This window comes from Notothenia rossii, assembly GCF_949606895.1.
Source record: "Notothenia rossii genome assembly, chromosome: 4".
NCBI classification, from domain to species: domain Eukaryota; kingdom Metazoa; phylum Chordata; class Actinopteri; order Perciformes; family Nototheniidae; genus Notothenia; species Notothenia rossii.
This window is the reverse complement of record NC_136902.1, coordinates 71,263,515-71,285,426: the sequence shown is the minus strand read 5'-3', so window position 1 is coordinate 71,285,426 and position 21,912 is coordinate 71,263,515. Positions and strand designations below refer to the sequence as shown.

Sequence of the window (21,912 nt, the reverse complement as noted above, 5' to 3'; positions counted from 1 at the left end):
TGTTTGAATTACAAAATGGATATCAGAAATTGGCTTAAAAGGTCTAAGCATTTATTAAAACGAAATAGCGATGAAAGAACTGCAGCCGATGCAGCTGCTGGCGACCCTGCACCTGCCGTTGCAGCAGCACGCCTTAATGTCACAAGCTTGACCTCGGCAAACCCCGGGACTGAGTTAGCGAGCCCAAGCCTTGACTCATCAAGGCTGCTGCCACCAACGCTGTCCTCCTTGTGCCCCTACCATCACCACCTGCGTTGCCACAACCTGCACCACACCCGCCAACATCCTCCTCCTCCGTGCCGGTACCTCCACTACAGACGCTACCTTGCAGCACATCAACAGGTACTATTGGGCCAGCAACCGCTCAAAGACCAACAGCCCCAGATGATCTTGGGGTTAATAAACCCAACCAGGTGAAACTGATTGTTTTCAAGAAAGAAGCGCACTTTTGCCACTGCATGGTACAACAACAGACCATTGCTTGAATATTCGTTAAAAGCAGACGCAGCCTTTTGTTTCCCCTGAAGACAGTTTAAAGTTAATACGTCTTCATCTGATGCGGCTTTTACTGTCAAAGGTTTTTGCGACTGGAAACACGCATTACAGACTGATAAAGGACTGATAAGACATGCCGCGTCAAAAGAACACATTTCATGTGAGAGTTTGTGGAGAGAGAGACAGATACGCGAGGAAGCAAATAAGGAAATGAGTACTTTGGTGCAAATCAGCTGGCACGGAACCGCTATTACGTGTCGTTGATATTATAGCTTTTTTAGCTGTCAACCAACTCCCTCTCAGAGGTGACCACGATTCACTCCACAGCATGTCCGAGTGCAGTGCATAGGATAATAAACCATGCCCAAGGGGGGCTAAACAGTTCATCGTCTCAGTCTCTATATTTCTTTCCTGAGGAAGCTACCATCCTTAACCAGTGTGCCTTGCTCGTGATTTACCAGTGTTTGTGCTGCCACGCACACAATGTTTCAAAAGTGGTTTCTATGTTGCCCTTTATTTGTGTATGTATTTGTGATAAGTGTGCGTCTTTACGCAATGCTTTTGGCCTTGCTGTTTGATATATATTGTGCCGCTGGCCCGCAGCACATGACGGTTTTGTGTGCCCTCCCATGAAAATCATATGCCCTCCCTTTAGATTTGTTCTGGCGCCGGGTCTGGGCTAACGGCAACAGCTGTTAAAGGCTATCGACCCTTTTGAGTTTTTTTATGGTGCCTGAGAGGAGGTTCGACCATGTCTGGTCGGCCTCGTGTGGACCCTCTCGCCTTTTCACCACCTCAACGGCGGCTTCGGACGTCACCCGCGCTTTCATCTTCGCCTGGGTATCGCGCCTCTGGACCCCATCTCGCCTCCACAGTTTCGGACGTTGCCCATGCCTTCATCGGCACGTGGGCGGCGCGCTTCGGGGCCCTGTCTGGCCTCTTCCCTCGCCTCGGCAGTATCGGACGTTGCCCATGCCTTCATCGGCCCGTGGGTGGCACGCTTCGCGACCCTGCCTGGCCTCTCCTCTTACCGCGGCTCACGGTTCGCCTCGACGGCAGCTTCGGACGGCGCCCCGTCTGGCCTCTCCCCTCTCCACGGCTCCTTCCTCCCGGGGATGCTGCCCCTGCCCCCCGGGGACCCGGCTCCTTCCTCCCAAGGACTTTGTGCCCGCGACCGCTGTGCCCTCGCCTGCGGCCGGGCAGCGCTCCTTCCTGCTGGGGACCGCCGGGTTATTCACGCCCCTACTGCGGCCCCCTTACGACGGCCCGTTCTGGCCCGCCCCCCACCCCTGGTGGGGATGCCCTCACCCTCGTTAGGGCCCCTACCCTCTCCTGCGGCCCCCTTCCGACAGCCCCCTTCCGACGGCCCGTTCCATGGCCCGGCCCTCACCTGCAACCCTGCCCTCCTCGGCCCCTGTGGTGCTTCCTCCCGGACGCGAGGATTGTGCCATGTTTGAATTCTGGGGGGGCTTGTGTGGTGACCACTGTATAGCATGACATAATTCACTCATGGAACTACAGTTAAAGGTGATTGTTTCCGCACGGACATACAGTATGTGTTGCTTACTGTATATATTTTGTGCCCTCCTTGCTTTTCGGCCTGCAACCCGACAACATGTCCCTTGCAGCTCTTGAGTAAAGACAACTTTGCACCTTCATCGCACCGCCTCCGACTCTCTATCTCTCAGCACTACACCTCCCTAATTTTGAGTTATTTACATACAATTAACACTTATGGTTTCATGTCTTGTTACCTAAGAATAGATCATATTTGTTAAGTGTTATTATGGGAGAATTACTATTCGTGTGGTATTACTGCCTTATTAGGCCCTTATTGAGCGGAGCATATTAAGACCAAAACCCATGTACAACAACTTACTTACTTGCAATAAATAAGCACTAATTAGAGGGTTATTGAGGAAAGACTCTCAAATAATGGCTTATTACTTGTAGAATATGGTCATGTAGAATAAGGCATTAATAGGTGTTTTATAATGACTAATAAAGAGTCAATATACTGCTAATATGCATGTTAATTAGCAACTACTTGATGGTTAATTTGTGTACCTTAATATAAAGTGTTAACATATGTTTGTTTTTTTAAATTGCATTGAGAACAAATATTCTTTTCATAACTAATTTTTTTTTAAGTATTTGTAAAAGGAAACAATATTGTCACGATCTTGGTGTTATGTCACGGTTTTAGTTTTGTGTGTCTGGTAATGGATTTTGTTTTGCTGTTCTGTTCTCCCTGTCTCTTGTTTTCCTTCCTTAGTCTTTCCTCCTGTGTCTGATCGTCTCATTGTGTTCACCTGTTGCCCTTGTGTTTCTGCCTCCCTTACCCAGCTGTGTCTCGTCCTATGATTACCCCTCTTTGTATTTAGTATTGTCTTTCCCTGTGTTCCCCTGTCGGTTCATTGTTTTTCCTGTCTCCCTCCATGTCAATCACGGTCAGTTTTTTTGTGTTATTGTAACCTTGTGCAACCTGAGTTCTTCGTGCCATGTTTGTTGTAATCTTGTGCGACCTGAGTTCTTCATGCCATGTTTTTTTGTGTTCATCAGCATTTGGAATAAAGCTCGCTTTTAGTTTATCGACCTTTTAATTTTTTTTTGTCTGCATTTGGGTCCTACCTTTTCCCCGATCTTAACAGTATGACACTATGGACCCAACGGATTCTAATTATTTGAACTTGGATCTGTTAGATCTGGATTACTCCCTTCGGTGTCATCATGATGAGTGGAGTATAACCTCGTCCAGAAGGGACAAAAAGGCACAAATGGAGGTGGCCAACATGCCATGGTTGAGGAGCTCATTGCCTGAACGGCTCAGAGTTTTTTCGCACAGCCCAGAGTGCCAGTCTCCATTCTCTGACCCTTACTTGGGATCCCGTCTGGCGTTTGGAGGTCCACGGAGCTTCTAAAAGACCTCTAAAAGACGCAAGGCCAGGAGGCCAGCCCGTGCTCCAGTGCCCACACAGCCATGGTTCCTTGCTCCAGTGCCGGCCCACAAAGCCATGGTTCCATTTCCAGTACCGGCCCACACAGTCATGGTACCGTGCTCCAGTACCATCCCACACAGCCATGGTTCCGTGTTCCAGTGCCGGCCCCAGCAGCCATGGTCCCGGCTCCAGTACCGGCCCCAACAGCAATAGTCCAGGCTCCTGTTCCGGTCCCAGCAGCCATGTTTCCGGCTCCAGTTCCAGCCATGGTTTCGACTCCAGTTTCGGCTCCAGTGCTGGCTCTCCGGCCGACGCCAGCTCCCCGTGTCCTGTCGGTGTACCGGCCGACTCCAGCTCCTCGTCTCCTGTTGGCTCTCCGGCCGACGCCAGCCCCTTGTGTCTTATCGGCTCTCCGGCCGACGCCAACTCCCCGAGTCCTGTCGGCGTACCGGCCGACTCCATCCCATCGTGTCTTGTCGGCGTACCGGCCGACTCCAGCTCCCCGTCTCTGGTTGGCTCTCCGGCCGACGCCAACCCCCGTGTCCTGTCGGCGTACCGACCGACTCAAGTCCCTTCTCAAGTCCCTTCTCGAGTCCCCTCTCGAGTCTCTTCTCGAGTTCCCTCTTGAGTCCCCTCTCAAGTTCCCTCTCGAGTCCCCTCTCGAGTCTCCTCTCAAGTTCCTTCTCGGGTCTCTTCTCAAGTCTCTTCTCCAGTCCCCTCTCAAGTCCCCCCTCGAGTCCCTTCTCAATTCCCCTCTCGAGTCCCCTCTCGAGTCCCTTCTCAAGTCCCCACTCGAGTGCCCCCTCAAGTCCCCTCTCGAGTCCCTTTCCAAGTCCCTTCTTGAGTCTCTTCTCGAGTCCCCTCTCGAGTTTCCTCTCAAGTCTCCTCTCAAGTCCCAACTCCATGTCCTGTGCCGTTGGGGGTCCAGCCGACACCTGCTTTGTCGGGGATCCTGCAACTCCATATCCTGTGCCGTTGGGGGTCCCGCCGACACCTGCTCCGCCGGATTTCCTGCCAACACCATGTCCTGTTCTGTTGGGGGTCCCGCCGATACCTGCTCCCCCGGTTTTCCTTCCAACACCATATCCTGTCCTGTTGGGGGTCCCGCTGATACCTGCTCCGCTTGGTTTCTTGCCAACACCATATCCTGTCCTGTTGGGGGTCCCGCCGACACGTGCTACGCCAAGGGTCCTGCCAACACAAGCCTTTGTTTAGTCGGGAACACCTGTTCCGGCAACACCGGTGACTATCCCGTCTACGCCTGTCCCAACAGGGATTCCACCAGCTCCTGCTCTCGATCCCGGTGCTCCGGCGATCCAACTGACACTGGAGAAGTCCCATTGCGGTGTACGTCGTCCTCCGGAGCTGTCCCGTCGATGCCTTCATGCCCGGCCTCCTGAGTTTGCCGGGTGTGGTCTTCGCCCCTCCGTGAACTCTGCCTTGCCCCCGGGCTGTCCGCCTGAGACCCCCTCCGTGAACTCTGCCTTGACCCCGGATCGTGCGCCCAAGACCTCCTCCATGAACTCTGCCTTGCCCCCGGGCCAACCGCCCGAGACCACCTCCTGTTCTCTGCCTTGCCTCTGGGCTGTCAACCCAGACCCGTCCTCCGGACCCCCTCCACCCACCCTTTTGGAAATGTTGGACTTTGTTTTGGACGTCTGGAATCCGTCCCTTGAGGGGAGGGTTCTATCACGATCTTGGTGTTATGTCACGGTTTTAGTTTTGTGTGTCTGGAAATGGGTTTTGTTTTGCTGTTCTCTTCTCATTTCGTCAAATCCCCCTCCTCGACTCCTCTGTCCTCCGGTAGTGACCCGGAAATGAATTTCAGCGCGCCATGTTGAAGGACTCAACATCTCATTTATCTAAATGCACTTCGAGGACCAAGGATCGAGCGTCGAGGGGGCTTTCTGGAGGAGCTATAACCGAGGATACACTGATGGGTCCTTCACGGGCCTTCGCGGCTCCTTCGCGGATGCATTTCCGGGAACGTTGGGTATAAAATAGGCGTGACACACCGCTGGAATCATTTCAAAACCATGGCGGGAGCAATGAACAAATGTAAGTGTTGATAATGATACGTTGCATTAGTTATTTAAGAAGTGAAATGCGAGATCCAACTCCGCCCGTCTGTATGCCGTTAGAGCCCTCTAACCGCATTCCTTATTGACATTTCACCTGATATTCTTTATGTTTTTATCCACATTTTAACTACACCCAGTCCTGCTACAGCATGCCATGATGTTTAAAAGTGCAAACGTAAATTTTTTGGTAAGAGTGTTAAATCAACCAGAACTTTGTTTAGCATTCAGCACCATCATTTGGTTTGGGCTATGTTGTACACTAGAATCCATCGCTCATTACAGTCTGTAAATCTTCCAACAGTTTTAAGCTACACCTTTTACTTTATCTTTTCACAGGGACAGAGCAAGACACTCTGACCCTCATCAAAGTGAGGGTCGAGAACGATAACCTTTTTACTGGCCGAAGGCACACTGCCAAGAAAGCCTGGGAGTGAGTGACATTTTCCTGGATTTGGAACATAATAGATCCGTATTTTAAGGCCAAGCATGAGGCCATCGGTGGGAGGCCATCCATCGACCCTCCCACCCTGATGGACTCGGCCACTGCTGCTGTGGCTTCTGGCAGTGGCTCAACATCCACTGAGGCTGTCCAGAGCCAGGCCACAGTGGAGGATGAGGAGGCCAAAGAGTCTGGCTCGGACAGCCAGGAGTGTGTTGAGCCATCCACCTCTGCCGGTCCCCCTCCCCGAAAAAAAAGATAAAGCGCTTTGCTACAGTTCCTGGAGGCAGAGGCGGACAAGGAGGAGGACCGCTTCAACCGCCAGCAGGCAGCCTCGGAGGAAGCCAAATTCCTCAAGCTCTTCGAGGAACTAGTTAGGACGGAATAGTCTTTTTTTTCTTCTTTTTTCTGTACTTTGGATGTGTTCATTTATTCTTTATTTATATATGTTACAACATTTAGTAAACATATTTAACTTTGACCTTAACTCTTGTGTGGTGTGTTCATATTTCTGTTATTCAGCCAGTGTTCGTGGGTCTGGTGGACCCGAACACCCTGTATGTAATATAAATGTGTAGAGGGGGGTACAGTGGGTGGTCACTGAAAATGTGTTCTGATATCTGTTCTTTGCAGAAAATTCAATTCAAATCCTTTATTTATCCAGGTGAAATCCCATTGAGATCATTAATCTCTTTGTCAAGGGAGACATGCAGAGCCAAGTCCATTGAGTGGGTTAGAGAAAATAAATTATCAATTTTCTTTAGAAAAATAATAAACGGGTCCCACAGACCCGAACACCATACAAGGGTTACATCAAGCATGAAGCCTTCTTTACAATTAGACATACAGAAACACACATGTTTACTGAAGATACAAGGAGATCTTTATTTTATACCTAGCTGAATATACATTTTATGATTGTGACCTGACTGAAAAGCCAACGTTTTTAAAGTCTTTTTGCAACCCAAGGCATAACTGTCTACAGTCAAACAGAAAGTCATGGCCACTGATTTCCGCTTTTTAAATCTCCACCTCAAATAATTCTGCGCATAAACCAACCGTGTGTAAAGTATCCAAATGCAATATCAGGGATGTTTTATTATAAATAATATATACATTAACATTGAGGCAAGTTACTGCATGTAGCTCAAACCCTACATAAGTAAAATTGCTAACACATGTCTCTTCTTTCTTTTCAAGTTCAGTCAAAGCATAACAATATTTTATCACTGAACATGACTAAACACTTTCTTAAGAGATTGTGTGATGGCCTATTTCACATACAATTTGTAATAAAGATATGGGTCTGTAAAGTCCTTTGCTCTAAATAAACTTGACAAAGGTGAAATTGGAAATAAGGCATATACAGTTGCAAGAAAAAGTATTTGAACCCTTTGGAATTACCTGGATTTCTGCATAAGTTGGTCATAAAATGGAGGAAGCCACTGCTGTCCGGAAAAAACATTGCTGCACGTTTGAAGTTTGCAAAAGAGCACCTGGATGTTCCAAAATATTCTGTGGCACAGCACACCAACAGCACACCAACATCAAAACCTCATCCCAACTGTGAAGTATGGTGGAGGGAGCATCATGGTTTGGGGCTGCTTTGCTGCCTCAGGGCCTGGACAGATTGTCATCATCGACGGAAAAATGAATTCTCAAGTTTATCAAGACATTTTGCTGGAGAACTTAAGGCCATCTGTCCACCAATTGAAGCTCAACAGAAGATGGGTGATGCAACAGGACAACGACCCAAAGCACAGAAGTAAATCAACAACAGAATGGCTTCAACAGAAGAAAATACGCCTTCTGGAGTGGCCCAGTCAGAGTCCTGACCTCAACCCAATTGAGATGCTGTGGCATGACCTCAAGAGAGAGATTCACACCAGACATCCCAAGAATATTGCTGAACTGAAACAGTTTTGTAAAGAGGAATGGTCCAAAATTCCTCCTGACCGTTGTGCAGGTCTGATATGAAACTATAGGAAACGTTTGGTTGAGGTTATTGCTGCCAAAGGAGGGTCAACCAGTTATTAAATCCAAGGGTTCACATACTTTTTCCACCCTGCACTGTGAATGTTTACATGGTGTGTTCAATAAAAACATAAAAACATATAATTGTTTGTGTGGTTTTAGCTTAAGCAGACTGTGTTTGTCTATTGTTGTGACTTAGATGAAGATCAGAACACATTTTATGACCAATTTATACAGAAATCCAGGTAGTTCCAAAGGGTTCACATACTTTTTCTTGCAACTGTATATGGACGAACAAAAGAACTGAGTAATGCATCTGGCCATTAAATGCATTTTTCATCGGTGAAGAAAACAAACGGGTAACAAAAAAACTGGCCATAAATAAAAGTCCTCTCAACAATAATCGTGGTCGTTCAGCTGGACCGGGTTGTGGTCAGGAGCCGAGATTTGGTCTGCCAGTCTGTCTCTCCGGCCCTGTCCACCTCGCTCCCCCCTCACAGGACGAGGTGGAAACCTCTCTACCCCCTCCTGCTGCTGCTGCTCCTCCTCCTCCTCCTCCTCCTCCTCCTCCTCCTCCTCCTCCTCCTCCTCCTCCTCCTCCTCCTCCAACAGTTCAGTCATGTCTGCAGTAATGCTGAGATTGTGCAGTACACAGCAGGCAGTTACCACAGCAGGGACAAAGGTGTGGTTCACCTCCAAGGCCTTCGACAGGAGGCACCTCCATCGCCCCTTCAGTATCCCAAAAGCGCGCTCAATGATGCTGCGCGCTTTGGCATGGCAGCCGTTGAAGCGGCTCTGTACCTTCCCCTGTAGTAGCTCCCGATACGGGGTTACGACTGTTATGGGGTGTACAATGCACGGATAGCCACCATCTCCCACAATAAAGTACCCTGGTGGAGGGTACAGAGCCTCTTTGTATAAGCTACTGTTTTTTAGGACACGGGTGTCGTGCACTGAGCCTGGAAATCCTACGAATGTTTGTAGGAATTTACCCTTCCCATCGCATACAGCCTGCAGCTGTATGGAAGGAAAGAGCTTCCGATTTATGTAGTCCTGGCCACCTGGTCCGGGTGGGGTCTTTATTCTAATGTGGCACCCATCAATGGCACCCACACATGAACTAAATGCCGGGCTATCGGCCAACTGCTGGAAGCCCTGCCCGACCTCCTCCAGCTCTGTACCAGCAAGCAGCATGATCACAGACTGCCTGAGAGCAGCGATGTCCTCCACTCCCTGGTGGACCAGTCTGTGGACCGTGGAGAGGGGTACCTGAAAGGCCCGGGACACCACACTGTATGACAAACCGTGTGCCAGCCAGTACACAGTTGTCAATACAGTCATGTGGTGTCCCCAGGCCTGTCTCCTCTCAGGCCCCAGACACCGCATCAAGGCCTCCAGGGAGTCTCGGCTCATCCTGAAGTCCTTCAGCAGGCACCCATCTCCGAAGTACAGCTCCAGCACCGGGACACTGCTGTTCAAACTTTTGTATGAGTGTGGGTGTTGAACCTGCAGGAAGAATAAAATGTACAGGTCAATACCTTTATCCATCAAACTAAACTGCACATACATATTCTGTCATAACAAATTAATCCATTGTTGTATTCCAATGAAAAAAGCCAGCTATTTTTCAACTATTTAAAACAATTGTAATCGAACACTCAAATACCTCAAGATGAAGCAGGATGGCTTTGCGCATTCTCGCTTTCCAGCGCTGGGATCTGCGTCTCTCCTTATTCCTGTTGTTGGTCAGAAGTGTTTGCCACTGCCGTAAGGCACATGCTACAGCGGGTTTCATGACTCAATTTGTTTCATGTGGTCACTGAATATGTTTTTCGTTGTTGAGATTTAAATCACAGGTGTGCCTGGACCTTATATAGCCTGTCAGGTCCCTCATGATTCGTTAATTACTTGGATTAGAAATTTGTTGCCGGTGTTTTGTGAAAGAGGTGTGAGTTGATGATTTATCATGTCATTTAGCCTACTAGTTTAAAAAGGTTAACATAGCCTATAGTATAGTGTATAGACAGTCATTGGTTTTTTTTGTGTGTTTGTATGTGTGCATGTGTGAATATATGAAACGTACATAAGCCTCATGTAGCCTTTATGTCTCCCTTTATTTCTAGGGTACTTTTTATCATAATGTTTTAGTGCTGCCCAATACAGAAGAGATGCTAGTATGTGTAGAAAATACTCATACATTCGTGTCATACTGGTTGCAAATGGAATTAAAAGTAAATATGTGGGAGAACAATGTTCAGCTGATCTAACAGAGATTACAAAATACAGCGCTCTAACAAAACACTCACAGCTGATGCAGCTGTTGCCACGTCTTAATTAAAGGACGTCGCTTTAATATGACCGCGCAGAGGAGAGGAGTTCTCATTTCCCTAACCGCCTGCTGCTTCCCCTCCTCTCTCCTCGGTTCCCCTCCTCGGCTCCTCGGCTCGCATCTCCTGTGGGCGGGACTAAGTATCGAGGATAGGAGTCGAGGAGGGGAGTCGAGGAGGGGAGTTCGAGAAATGAGAAAGGGCCCCTGTCTCTTGTTTTCCTTCCTGTGTTTTTCCTCCTGTGTCTGATCGTCTCATTGTGTTCACATGTTGCCCTTGTGTTTCTGCCTCCCTTACCCAGCTGTCTCTCGTCCTGTGATTACCCCTCTTTATATTTAGTCTTTCCCTGTGTTCCCCTATCGGTTCATTGTTTATCCTGTCTCCCTCCATGTCAGTCACAGTCAGTTTTTTGGTGTTATTGTAACCCTGTGAGTTCTTCATGCCATGTTTTTTTGTGTTAATCGGCTTTTTGAATAGCTCGCCTTACGTTTATAGACCTTTTACCTTTTTGCAGTCTGCATTTGGGTCCTACCTTTTCCCCGATCTTAGTATGAACCGACCCACTATGGCCCCAGCGGATTCCAATTATTTTAACTTGGATCTGTTAGATCTGGATTACTCCCTTCGGTGTCATCATGCTGAGTGGAGTATAACCTCGCCTAGAAGGGACAAAGAGGCTGTCCTCAAAAAGGCACAAATGGAGATGGCCAACATGCCATGGTTGAGGAGCTCGTTGCCTGAATGGCTCAGACTTTTTTCACGCAGCCCTGAGTGCCAGTATCAATTCCTCTGACCCTTACTTGGGATCCCGTCTGGTGTTTGGAGGTCCACGGAGTCTCCAAAAGACCTCTAAAAGACGCAAGGCCAGGAGGCCAGACCGTGCTCCATTACCGGCCCACACAGCCATGGTTCCGGCTTCAGTTCCGGTCCCAGCAGCCATGGTTTCAGCTCCAGTTCCGGTCCCATGCAGCAGCCATGTTTCCGACTCCAATACCGGCCCCAGCAGCCATGGTTCCAGCTCCAGTACCGGCCCCAGCAGCCATGGTTCCGGCTCCAGTTCCGGTCCCATGCAGCAGCCATGTTTCCGACTCCAATACCGGCCTCAGCAGCCATGGTTCCAGCTCCAGTACCGGCCCCAGCAGCCATGGTTCCGGCTCCAGTACCGGCCCCAACAGCCATGGTCCAGGCTACTGTTCCGGTCCCAGCAGCCATGGTCCCAGCTCCAGTTCCGGTCCCATGCAGCAGCCATGTTTCCGGCTCCAATACCGGCCCCAGCAGCCATGGTTCCAGCTCCAGTACCGGCCCCAGCAGCCATGGTTCCGGCTCCAGTACCGGCCCCAACAGCCATGGTCCAGGCTAGTGTTCCGGTCCCAGCAGCCATGGTCCCAGCTCCAGTTCCGGTCCCAGCAGCCATGTTTCCGGCTCCAGTTCCAGCCATGGTTTCGACTCCAATTTCGGCTCCAGTGCTGGCTCTATGGCCAACGACAGCTCCCCGTGTCCTGTCGGCGTACCAGCCGACTCCAGCTCCGCTTCTCCGGTTTGCTCTCCAGCCGACGCCAACCCCCCGTGTCCTGTCGGTGTACCGACCGACTCAAGTCCCTTCTCAAGTCCCTTCTCAAGTTCCCTCTCAAGTCCCCTCTCAAGTCCCCTCTCAAGTCCTCTCTCAAGTCCCTTCTCGAGTCCCCTCTCGAGTCTCTTCTCGAGTTCCCTCTCGAGTCCCCTCTCAAGTCCCCTCTCGAGTTCCTTTCCAAGTCCCTTCTCAAGTCCCCTCTCGAGTATCCTCTCAAGTTCCCTCTCGAGTCCCCTCTCGAGTCACAACTCGTGTTCCCTCTCAAGTCCCCTCTCGAGTCCCCTCTCGAGTCACCTCTCGAGTTCCCTCTGAAGTCTCCTCTCAAGTCCCAACTCCATGTCCTGTGCCGTTGGGGGTCCAGCCGACACCTGTGTCGTCAGGGGTCCTGCCAACTCCATGTCCTGTGCCGTTGGGGGTCCAGCCGACACCTGCTTTGTCGGGGGTCCTGCCAACTCCATGTCCTGTAACGTTGGGGGTCCTGCCGACAACTGCTCCGCCGGGTTTCCTGCCAACACCATATCCTGTCCTGTTGGGGGTCCCGCCGATACCTGCTCCGCCGGGTTTCTGGCCAACACCATATCCTGTCCTGTTGAGGGTCTCGCCGACACGTGCTACGCCAAGGGTGCTGCCAACACCAGCCTTTGTTTCATCGGGAACACCTGTTCCGGCAACACCGGTGACTATCCCGCCTTCGCCTGTCCCGCCAGGGGTTTCACCAGCTCCTGCTCTCGATCCCAGTGCTCCAGCGATCCAACTGACACTGGAAGGGTCCCATTGCGGTATACGTCGTCCTCCGGAGCTGTCCCGTCGATGCCTTCTGAGTTCGCCCGCTGTGGTCTTCGCCCCTCCGTGAACTCTGCCTTGCCCCCGGGCCGTCTGCCCGAGACCCCCTCCATGAACTCTGCCTTGCCCCGGGTTGTCCGCCCGAGACCTCCTCCATGAACTCTGCCTTGTCCCCGGGCCGTCCGCACGGACCACCTCCACCCACCCTTTTGGAAATGTTTGACTTTGTTTTGGACGTCTGGAATCACGAACTTGGTGTTATATCACGGTTTTAGTTTTGTGTTTCTGGTAATGGGTTTTGTTTTGACGTTCTGTTCTCCCTGTCTCTTGTTTTCCTTCCTGTGTTTTTCCTCCTGTGTCTGATTGTCTCATTATGTTCACCTGTTGCCCTCCCTTACCCAGCTGTGTCTCGTCCTGTGATTACCCCTCTTTGTATTTAGTCTTGTATTTCCCTGTGTTCCCCTGTCGGTTCATTGTTTTTCCTGTCTCCCTCCATGTCAGTTGCGGTCAGTTTTTTGGTGTCATTGTAACCTTGTCCAACCTGAATTCTTCATGCCATATTTTTTGTAACCTTGTGCAACCTGAGTTCTTTATCCCATGTTTTTTTGTGTTCATCGGCTTTTGGAATGAAGCTCGCCTTTTGTTCATAGACCTTTTACCTTTTTTGTAGTCTGCATTTGGGTCCTACCTTTTCCCCGATCTTAACAAATATCTGTAATATTAATACAGGTTCTGCACAGTATCCGCAATTTTTATCTGGTTGAATTAAAAAAAACATGTGGATTTGTTTCTTGTTTAATAGTCACAAACTAATATTTACTGCTAGTCATATTACAAAGATGTAATTAAGACATAGTGACATTATCATTTTTATATTTTTCGACAAATATATTTATTCTGTATTTTATAAGGAAAGATATCACGATATGTACCAATATGTAAAATATAAACATGCATTGCATAAACCGTGATACAGGCCCTTCAGGGACCGACTTGCATATTAATCCAATGTCAGCCCTAGCCAACCTCCACACATTTACAACAGTACTATTGTTCAGTTACCATAGCGTTGAATTAACTGTTTATTTCAACAATATCTCTTCTGTTTTTATTTATTCAATCAAAAACTGCTGAAAGAACTGCAAAATAATAATTAAAAACGTCAACTGCATTTCCAATATAGAAGTTAAAAGAATAAATGGGAACATATCAAGTTTTTTTCCCACCTAAAATGCATATTATGTTCAATATTTGTTCTTTCTGTCTTGCATGTATGCAATGAAGTTAAGCATTATTGGTTGTTTAGAAAGACAACTCTAATTTAAAGTCCTGGAAGAAGGATTCATTTAATTCACATTTACATTAGAACAATTTATAAATACTGCATTACAAGTAAAAGTCCTGCATTGAAAATGTTGCCTACTGTATGTAATGATATGTAAGTATTAGCAAAGTATACTTAAAACATCAAAAGTAAAAGTACCCCTGTGACTGGTATGATACTATACTGTATTATGTTAACGTTGTTTCTTAATTGCTGATGTATTTGTGTTGAATGTTCCTGTTGTAGTTCATCCAAGTGAAGCTACTGTAGTTAGTATTACAATTAGGTTTTTATAACCTTCTACAACAAATAATTGTGTTAAGTCTTTATCTGAAAAGTTATACATTGTCAGAAAATGAAGTGTAAAAAAGTTGAACGTTTCTATCACATATCACATTCTTTAGCCAGTATAGGTTTATGTGCTTTATCATAATTAAACATCTTCGTAAACACCTACAATGGCTTAGAACTTCGAATGAACAACACAAGTTCCAAGAGGGAGTTAATTAGCAACTTGTGTGTGTGTGTGTGTGTGTGTGTGTGTGTGTGTGTGTGTGTGTGTGTGTGTGTGTGTGTGTGTGTGTGTGTGTGTGTGTGTGTGTGTGTGTGTGTGTTTGTGTGTGAGTGAGAGTGTGCGTGTATGTGTGTGTGTGTGTGTATGTGTGTGTGTGTGTGTGTGTGTGTGTTTGTGTGTGTGTGTGTGTGTGTGTGTGTGTGTGTGTGTGTGTGTGTGTGTGTGTGTGTGTGTGTGTGTGTGTGTGTGTGTGTGTGTGTGTGTTTGTGTGTGAGTGAGAGTGTGCGTGTATGTGTGTGTGTGTGTGTGTGTGTGTGTGTGTGTGTGTGTGTTTGTGTGTGTGTGTGTGTGTGTGTGTGTGTGTGTGTGTGTGTGTGTGTGTGTGTGTGTGTGTGTGTGTGTGTTTGTGTGTGAGTGAGAGTGTGCGTGTATGTGTGTGTGTGTGTGTGTGTGTGTGTGTGTGTGTGTGTGTATGTGTGTGTGTGTGTGTGTGTGTGTGTGTGTGTGTGTGTGTGTGTGTGTGTGTGTGTGTGTGTGTGTGTGTGTGTGTGTGTGTGTGTGTGTGTGTGTGTGTGTGTGTGTGTTTGTTAGTGTGTGTGTTTGTGTTTGCGTCAAAGTGAGAGTGCAGGCCTCTCTTTGTACCTTAGACCTTCTCAAAACAGTCTTGTTGTCCGCTATATTTCACATTTTGGCTTATCTTCTGTCTTCTGTTTAACCAATACTTTCTTTATCTAATTTGCCAGGGAAAATGGAGGACACCGGATTAATGCTATACTTTGAATTTACAATGATTCTCTTATTTTTTGTAATTTTTCCATTCATCGAATGTATGGAAAACTAACAAGTGCCAAAGTCGAAATTATTCCTAATTGTTCTTATCTTTTCCAGCCAAATTAAAAGTAAATTCGCATAAATGAAAAGTAAATTAGCATGTGTTCTCAAACACCCTCCTCCCTCAGATTCCTATGCCCCAGAACCTGTTTCGTGTAGTGCATGATACAAAAAAACAACATACAAAATACAAATATAAGGCTTCAAAAATGATCACAAAAAGAAAAGTGTATCTGGAAGTGCTTTGTTTGTTTTTGAAATACGGACGATTATGCTTCACTTGCTAAGCAGGTGAATGGGGTATTGCATTAGTTAAGACGGACTGAATAAACATGTCACTGTGTAGATACAAATTAATTTGGCCTGAATTAAGAATGTTCCTCAGCTAAAAGAAAGAGTAGATAGTGTTGGTGAAGAGTCAAAGCCTGGTCCATAGAAAGTCCCATGTTATGGAAGTTAGATAAAAAAAACTAAACGAAATCATTGGCTTCCAGAAAAGCAACAATCCCTCATACCAAAGAAGCTGTAACCAGACATAACATCTTTTTTTTAAAGTGTTTTTATTAACTTATTTCAGGTTAAATTATACTCGCCAATTGTTCTTTAGTTAATGAAAGAAGCCTCATGGTGGCCTTTAATTGCATCTCAAATCACTGTGGTCCACTGCTCCATTAAACACTGGGGATATGAACACTCCCTCCTCAGTGTTACATTAGGTACACATTGGGGTTTGGTTCAAGTACAGTTGTTTACTCCTGTGGGATTTATAATTAGTTTTTTATTATTAAATTAACGGTTCTTTCATTAAATGTTAGGAGGTAAGTGTTCCTGCATAGAATTTCCCCAGTGACCAATTTAATGGTAATTACTCTATTAGCTAATAGGATATTAATACCTGGCACGAAATCAGAAATATTGTTTGTCTTACTTTTGCTCTATCTGATGGATTTCTACGTATGCTTGATTAAATATTGCCATTGGTGTTGCTAAGAGGGATTAAAGGCAGACTGATCCACAGAGAATAAAGAAAGGATGGATTTTAACCTTCATCACAAGATATAGTCTTTTAAAGATCTGAACCAGCGGGTGATTCAGAATATGCTGCCAAACTGTTTGAGAAAGGTAAGTGTACAAGGTTGAGCCCTATGAATTGATGCAAAGTCTTACAGGAAATACTCATGCTTTATTTATTCTACTGTAATGCATAAGAGTTAGTATAAAGTGTTTTTAACGGATCAAGAGACATTTGCTACACTGCTATTGTTTAAATGTCAGATATTATGTTAATGGTCTTTATCTTATACGTTGAATAACTTGCCCCATATTTCCTCTACAGTGTGTTCAGGACATTATAGTCCATCATGGCAGAGGGAAATCAGAGCACTGTGACTGAATTTATCCTCACTGGCTTCCCTGGACTTCATCCAGAGTACCAAGACCTTGTTTCAGCAATATTGTTCTTTGTTTATTTCCTAACTATAGCGGGCAATGTAACAATTCTGTTTCTATTTGCCATGGACCACAGCCTTCATAAGCCGATGTATTATATCATTCTGAATCTGTGTACATGCGACATTCTCTTTAGCACAACCACTTTACCTAAGATCATCAGCAAGTATTGGTTTCATTCAGGGACTATTTCATTCACAGCTTGCTTTGTCCAAATGTTTTTTGTTCACTATCTCGGCACAGTGAATTCCTATATTCTCTTCCTGATGGCTTTAGATAGGTATCTAGCGGTCTGCCATCCTCTCAAATATCCCATTCTTCTTAATAACTCCACTCTCCTAATTCTCAGTATTACTGCGTGGGTTGTCGCTCATGCATGCCCTTTAATGATGGTTATTAGGGCATACCCTCTTCCTTACTGTGCCTCAAACATCATCAACCACTGCTACTGTGATCATATTGGTATAACAATCCTAGCATGCACTGACCGGGCCCCTTATGGTTTTCCTGCTTTTGTGTTTGCAATGCTTACGTTACTGGGACCCCTGGCATTCATCGTTTTCTCATATTGCTGTATAATTATAGCAGTACTTAAGATTGCAAATGTACAAGGTCGCATCAAGTCTCTGTCCACTTGCAGTACTCAGCTGATCATAATCTCGCTCTATTATTTACCCAGATGTTTTATATATTTGGCCAGCAATGTTGGCATTACGTTTAGTGCTGATATGCGAATAGTAATTATCATGATGTATAGCCTTTGCCCCCCGATGATTAATCCACTTATATACTGCTTAAGAGCTAAAGACATGAGAGAAAGCTTGAGGAAACAGTTCAAAAGAAGAGCAGTTCTTAAAAAAGCACACGTTTCAACTATTAGTGACTGATGATAATATTCAATGTTTTAATTTTTTATTTGATTTAGCCGTCTTTCTATTTGTGACCGGAATAGTTACTTACTGATAAGGACAAATTGAAAGCTAAAAATGTACAATATTTGCATCTTTTATCAATTAAAAATGTTCCCCTTATCAATATGACTTTTTTTGTTTTTGTTAGGTGAAAATTGTTTTGTTTAAGACATGTTAGAATATTACTTGAATGAAAAATAGTTTTTTAATTAAAGGTTGAGTTTAAGCATTATAGCAAACAGATCACAGACTTGATAAGAAAACAACTGCATAATTTGGTAAATGACATAAAGCATGATAAGCGTATAGTTTACATTTGTGTATGCATTTTATAATATTATATAGACAGTAAATGTGTACGTTATTCTTTGGTGGATGTTAACAATCATAGATAATCTATTTTTTGTGAGATCAATTTATACTTTTTATGCTTTCATTGTACACCATCCTCCTGGGACCCAGCCCATTGAAAATGTCCACTGTAGTGGACATTTTGTTAACATGCATCTCCTTTGACTCTTTTGATCTACTCTATCAATCCTTGATGTACTGTACAGAGGACATCCTGGTCTTTCCAGTGATATGTCATTGGTTAAAATTGCATGCTGGGAAGTTCCTCTTTATTTTCATCCAAAATGGCTGGCATACCAAAAACAAAATGTTATAGAAGCAGGAGGAGAAGTCAAATATTGTTGAATAATTGTAATTTTTACCATGAAAATCATACATGTTCTTGTTTATTAACATGTGAGGAACTATATAATTTGTTCTGAAAGCAATTAAATAATTCAAGTTTTCAAATAACAGCCCTTTTATAAATGTCCATTCTAGTGGACGTCAGGACCATCTTCATGGACTTAATGACTCAATATTGTTGCAGGAGACGGAACTGAAGCAGACATTTTCTGTACCAGATAGTTCAGGGAGATTAAGATTTTGAACTCTCAGGTGATGAGAGAGATGATGATTTCACACCTGGGATAGAAGAGGGTCAAGAGGAAGGGGGGGAAAGATACAGGAGGCTCCATGAGCGCACAGATACAGACAGAGAGACAGATAGGGACGAGCTGGAAAGACATGGCCCTCTGTGGGCCAAGAGTAGCACGTATGTCTTACAGTATTGTTGTTTTTATTTTAAGTGGAGCCATGAAAAATGAGAATTGCCTCAGGAATGCCAGCTTTGTTTCTATGAGCATGGTCAAATGGAGACCACATCCATAGTCAAGATGACCCTACAGCCCGTGCCGACTGGAGTCAATCAGGTACTTTTCCCACTACATTGACTACAAAGTCTTTGAAGATCTGGAAAGATTCACCAAAAACCAAACTAGTTTTTTCGTGACCAAATAAAGAGCAATGTTCAGATCAATTACTTATTCATGTTTTAAATAAAGTTGAATGTATTATTTTATTAATATCACTATTATAACCATAATACGTTTCATAGTCCATCTGTTAATTTTGGCTGTCTTTTCAAACTAATATGGTCCCGACGTCCTCTACAGTGGACATACTGTAACACTTTAAAATAAAATAAAATAAGTCTAAATTGCAAGATGTTTTTTAACCCTAAATAGGAAGGAAATAACAAAAAAAAGGAAATTGGAAGACACTTTTTTTCCTCGGGTCCCAGGAGGATAAAATAGATCTAATTCATAAAGATGTTTTTTACATGTTCTTACAATAAAATATTATTTTACTCGTCATTTTACTGGTGTTCCCTTGAAGCTCACTTACTAATTTTAAGACCACTAGACTGTTTTAATGAGGACTTTTTTCCCTTTTCACCCTTCCCTTCTCACCTGACGAATTAGATTTGAAAATGAGTGATATTGCATAGCTCAAAGTATGTACTTTATGTTATCTAATCTATTGTATCCTTACATCAGTGATAGATATTAGAGAGGATTAAAACACGATAGAACGACAGGCTATGCCCACACAGTGTAATTTGGGAACAATGCACATTTTCTCATTTCTATCTTAAAGTTGTAGATTAGAAAGGAAAATATGATTTATGATTTAAATTTGAAAATCAAATAAACGTACCATTTAAATTGTAAATCAAGAAATACTCGGACCAATTTTATATCCTTAAAACATTAACTCTAAATCTGCAGATTGTATTCTTTACGCTGGTGGTCTTCAGAAATCTTCAACGAAACATCTGCACTTTCAATCAGCTAGCCTATATCTATACCAGATATTTTGGAATATTAATTTCAAATGGCAACAGCACAACAGGATTGTTTGGTGTTTGTTTTGTTTTTAATTATTATGTGTTAAATGCCCATGTGAAGCACTTTGGATTGCCTCTGTGTATTAAAATGTGCTATACAAATAAACTAACCTTGAACCTTGACAAACAAACAAAACAAAAAAACATCGCTACAGTTTTTTTTTGTTTTGTTAATATTTAATGCAATATTTCAAAGAAGAAGTAAGCTAAGCTTTTCTGCACGACTTTTCAAATCCCATTTCGAGACCATAAGATAGGAATGGAGACAAAAGGAACACAGCTATTAGAGACAGACAGGGATGGACATTTAGCTTTTTCCAACACCTTCCTGGAGTTAACCGTCATGAAATCATGAATATTATCGTTTAACTTGTTCTATTGATAGTGGTTAGCGGTAATTCAAATGATAAAATAATACATTATTGTGTTTTTATGATATTCTTTGTTGTGATAATAGTAGTAGTTTTCAATACATATTTCTATATTTATATTATTAACATTTTCGTTTTGAGATTGTCAGGATAAGGAAATCAATGATTGTATTATTATTAAAATGTTTGGTAACACTTTATATTAAGGTACACAAATAAACCATCAACTAGTTGTTAATTAACATGCATATTATTAGCAATACTCTTTATTAGTCATTATAAAACACTTATTAATGCCTTATTCTACATGACCATATTCTACAAGTAATAAGCCATTAGTTGAGTTTTTACTCAATAACCCTCTAATTAGTGCTTATTTATTGCAAGTAAGGAAGTTGTTACATGAGTTTTGGTCTTAATATGCTCTGCTCAATATGGGCCTAATAAGGCAGTAGTAGCCTACCACAAGAATAGTAATTCTCCCATAATAGCACTTAAAGAGCTTACGAAATGCTTTTAGCACCTGTTAGTGGGCTTAGTATATGATAGAGGTTGCATTTGTATTGTGAAATGTGCCATATGTTTTTTTTATTATTGATGTATTTTTTAATAAATCACGATTATAACAGCATACAAATGTTGTCAGTTAGTAACGATCGTTCGTAGCTCTGGAAACAACAACTTCGGTCATTTCCGGCGGTGACGTCATGAGTAGAACACATCTGAGCACAACACAGCTGAGTCACCATTGTTTAAATGCCTTGAAGCGGCAAATATTAAAACAAAGGATGCACAACAACAAAACGCGAAGAATAATCGGCAAGCGATGTGTGGTATGGGGATGTGGGGCCATCTCCAAATCTGGCTATGGGATGTTTTTGTGGCCAAAAAATTATCAAATGTCGCGTATATGGACCAAACAAGTGCGTCGTACGAGTGCGGACTTTGCTGGTCCAGGTTACCCGGGGTCGATGAGACCTACAATTTGTGGGCAGCACTTTGAAAGATCGTGTTTCGACCAGTCCACAATGCTCGCTAAGGAAATTGGATTAAAAAAGAATTTCAAACTGAACAAAGATGCTGTTCCAACAATACTGCCAAGACCCCAAATGCCAGCACAAGCCACCACGCCGATTCCTACACGTCCCCCGATGAAGAGTCCTCCACTAGAGAGACGGCGAAATGCATTCGCCAAAAGGGAGAGAGCGAAGGTAAGCCGTGCTACTTGCTTTAAGCATAAAGCCTGAATCAAAATGACATGTCAAATCTCACACATTTATGAGTTGATGAAGTCATGATGCCATATATGATTGCATGCACTTTGCCCACAGCATTTATAGTAAAAGTATACCTCATAGGCCTACAACCGCTTCAAATTATGAAAAATGTCAATATTATTACATAGGTATTGGAAACTTTGTTCAATGAAGCCACTGACAGAACTGAGGATAGCGACAATCTATTGGACATCTGGGGAGGAATACTACTTGCAATAAATAAGCACTTGCAATAAATACTTGCAATAAACTACTTGCAATAAATAAGCACTAATTAGAGGGTTATTGAGGAAAGACTCTAATGGCTTATTGTAGAATATGGTCATGTAGAATAAGGCATTAATAGGTGTTTTATAATGACTAATAAAGAGCCAATATACTGCTAATA

General features: G+C 44.4%; 2 protein-coding genes across 2 annotated transcripts in view; one reads left to right on the top strand and one right to left on the bottom strand.

Moving 5' to 3' along the window:
- The window catches only part of LOC307038037 (stromal interaction molecule 1-like), a 358,279-nt gene that overhangs the window by 42,865 nt on the left and 293,502 nt on the right, over nt 1-21,912 (bottom strand). The gene's annotated exons all lie outside the window — the stretch shown is intronic.
- On the top strand, nt 16,639-17,613 carry LOC307037292 (olfactory receptor 2AT4-like; the record flags this gene model as incomplete). Its single annotated transcript, XM_079678064.1, has 1 exon — nt 16,639-17,613. One exon carries the CDS (start codon nt 16,639-16,641, stop codon nt 17,611-17,613), a length of 975 nt encoding a protein of 324 aa, XP_079534190.1.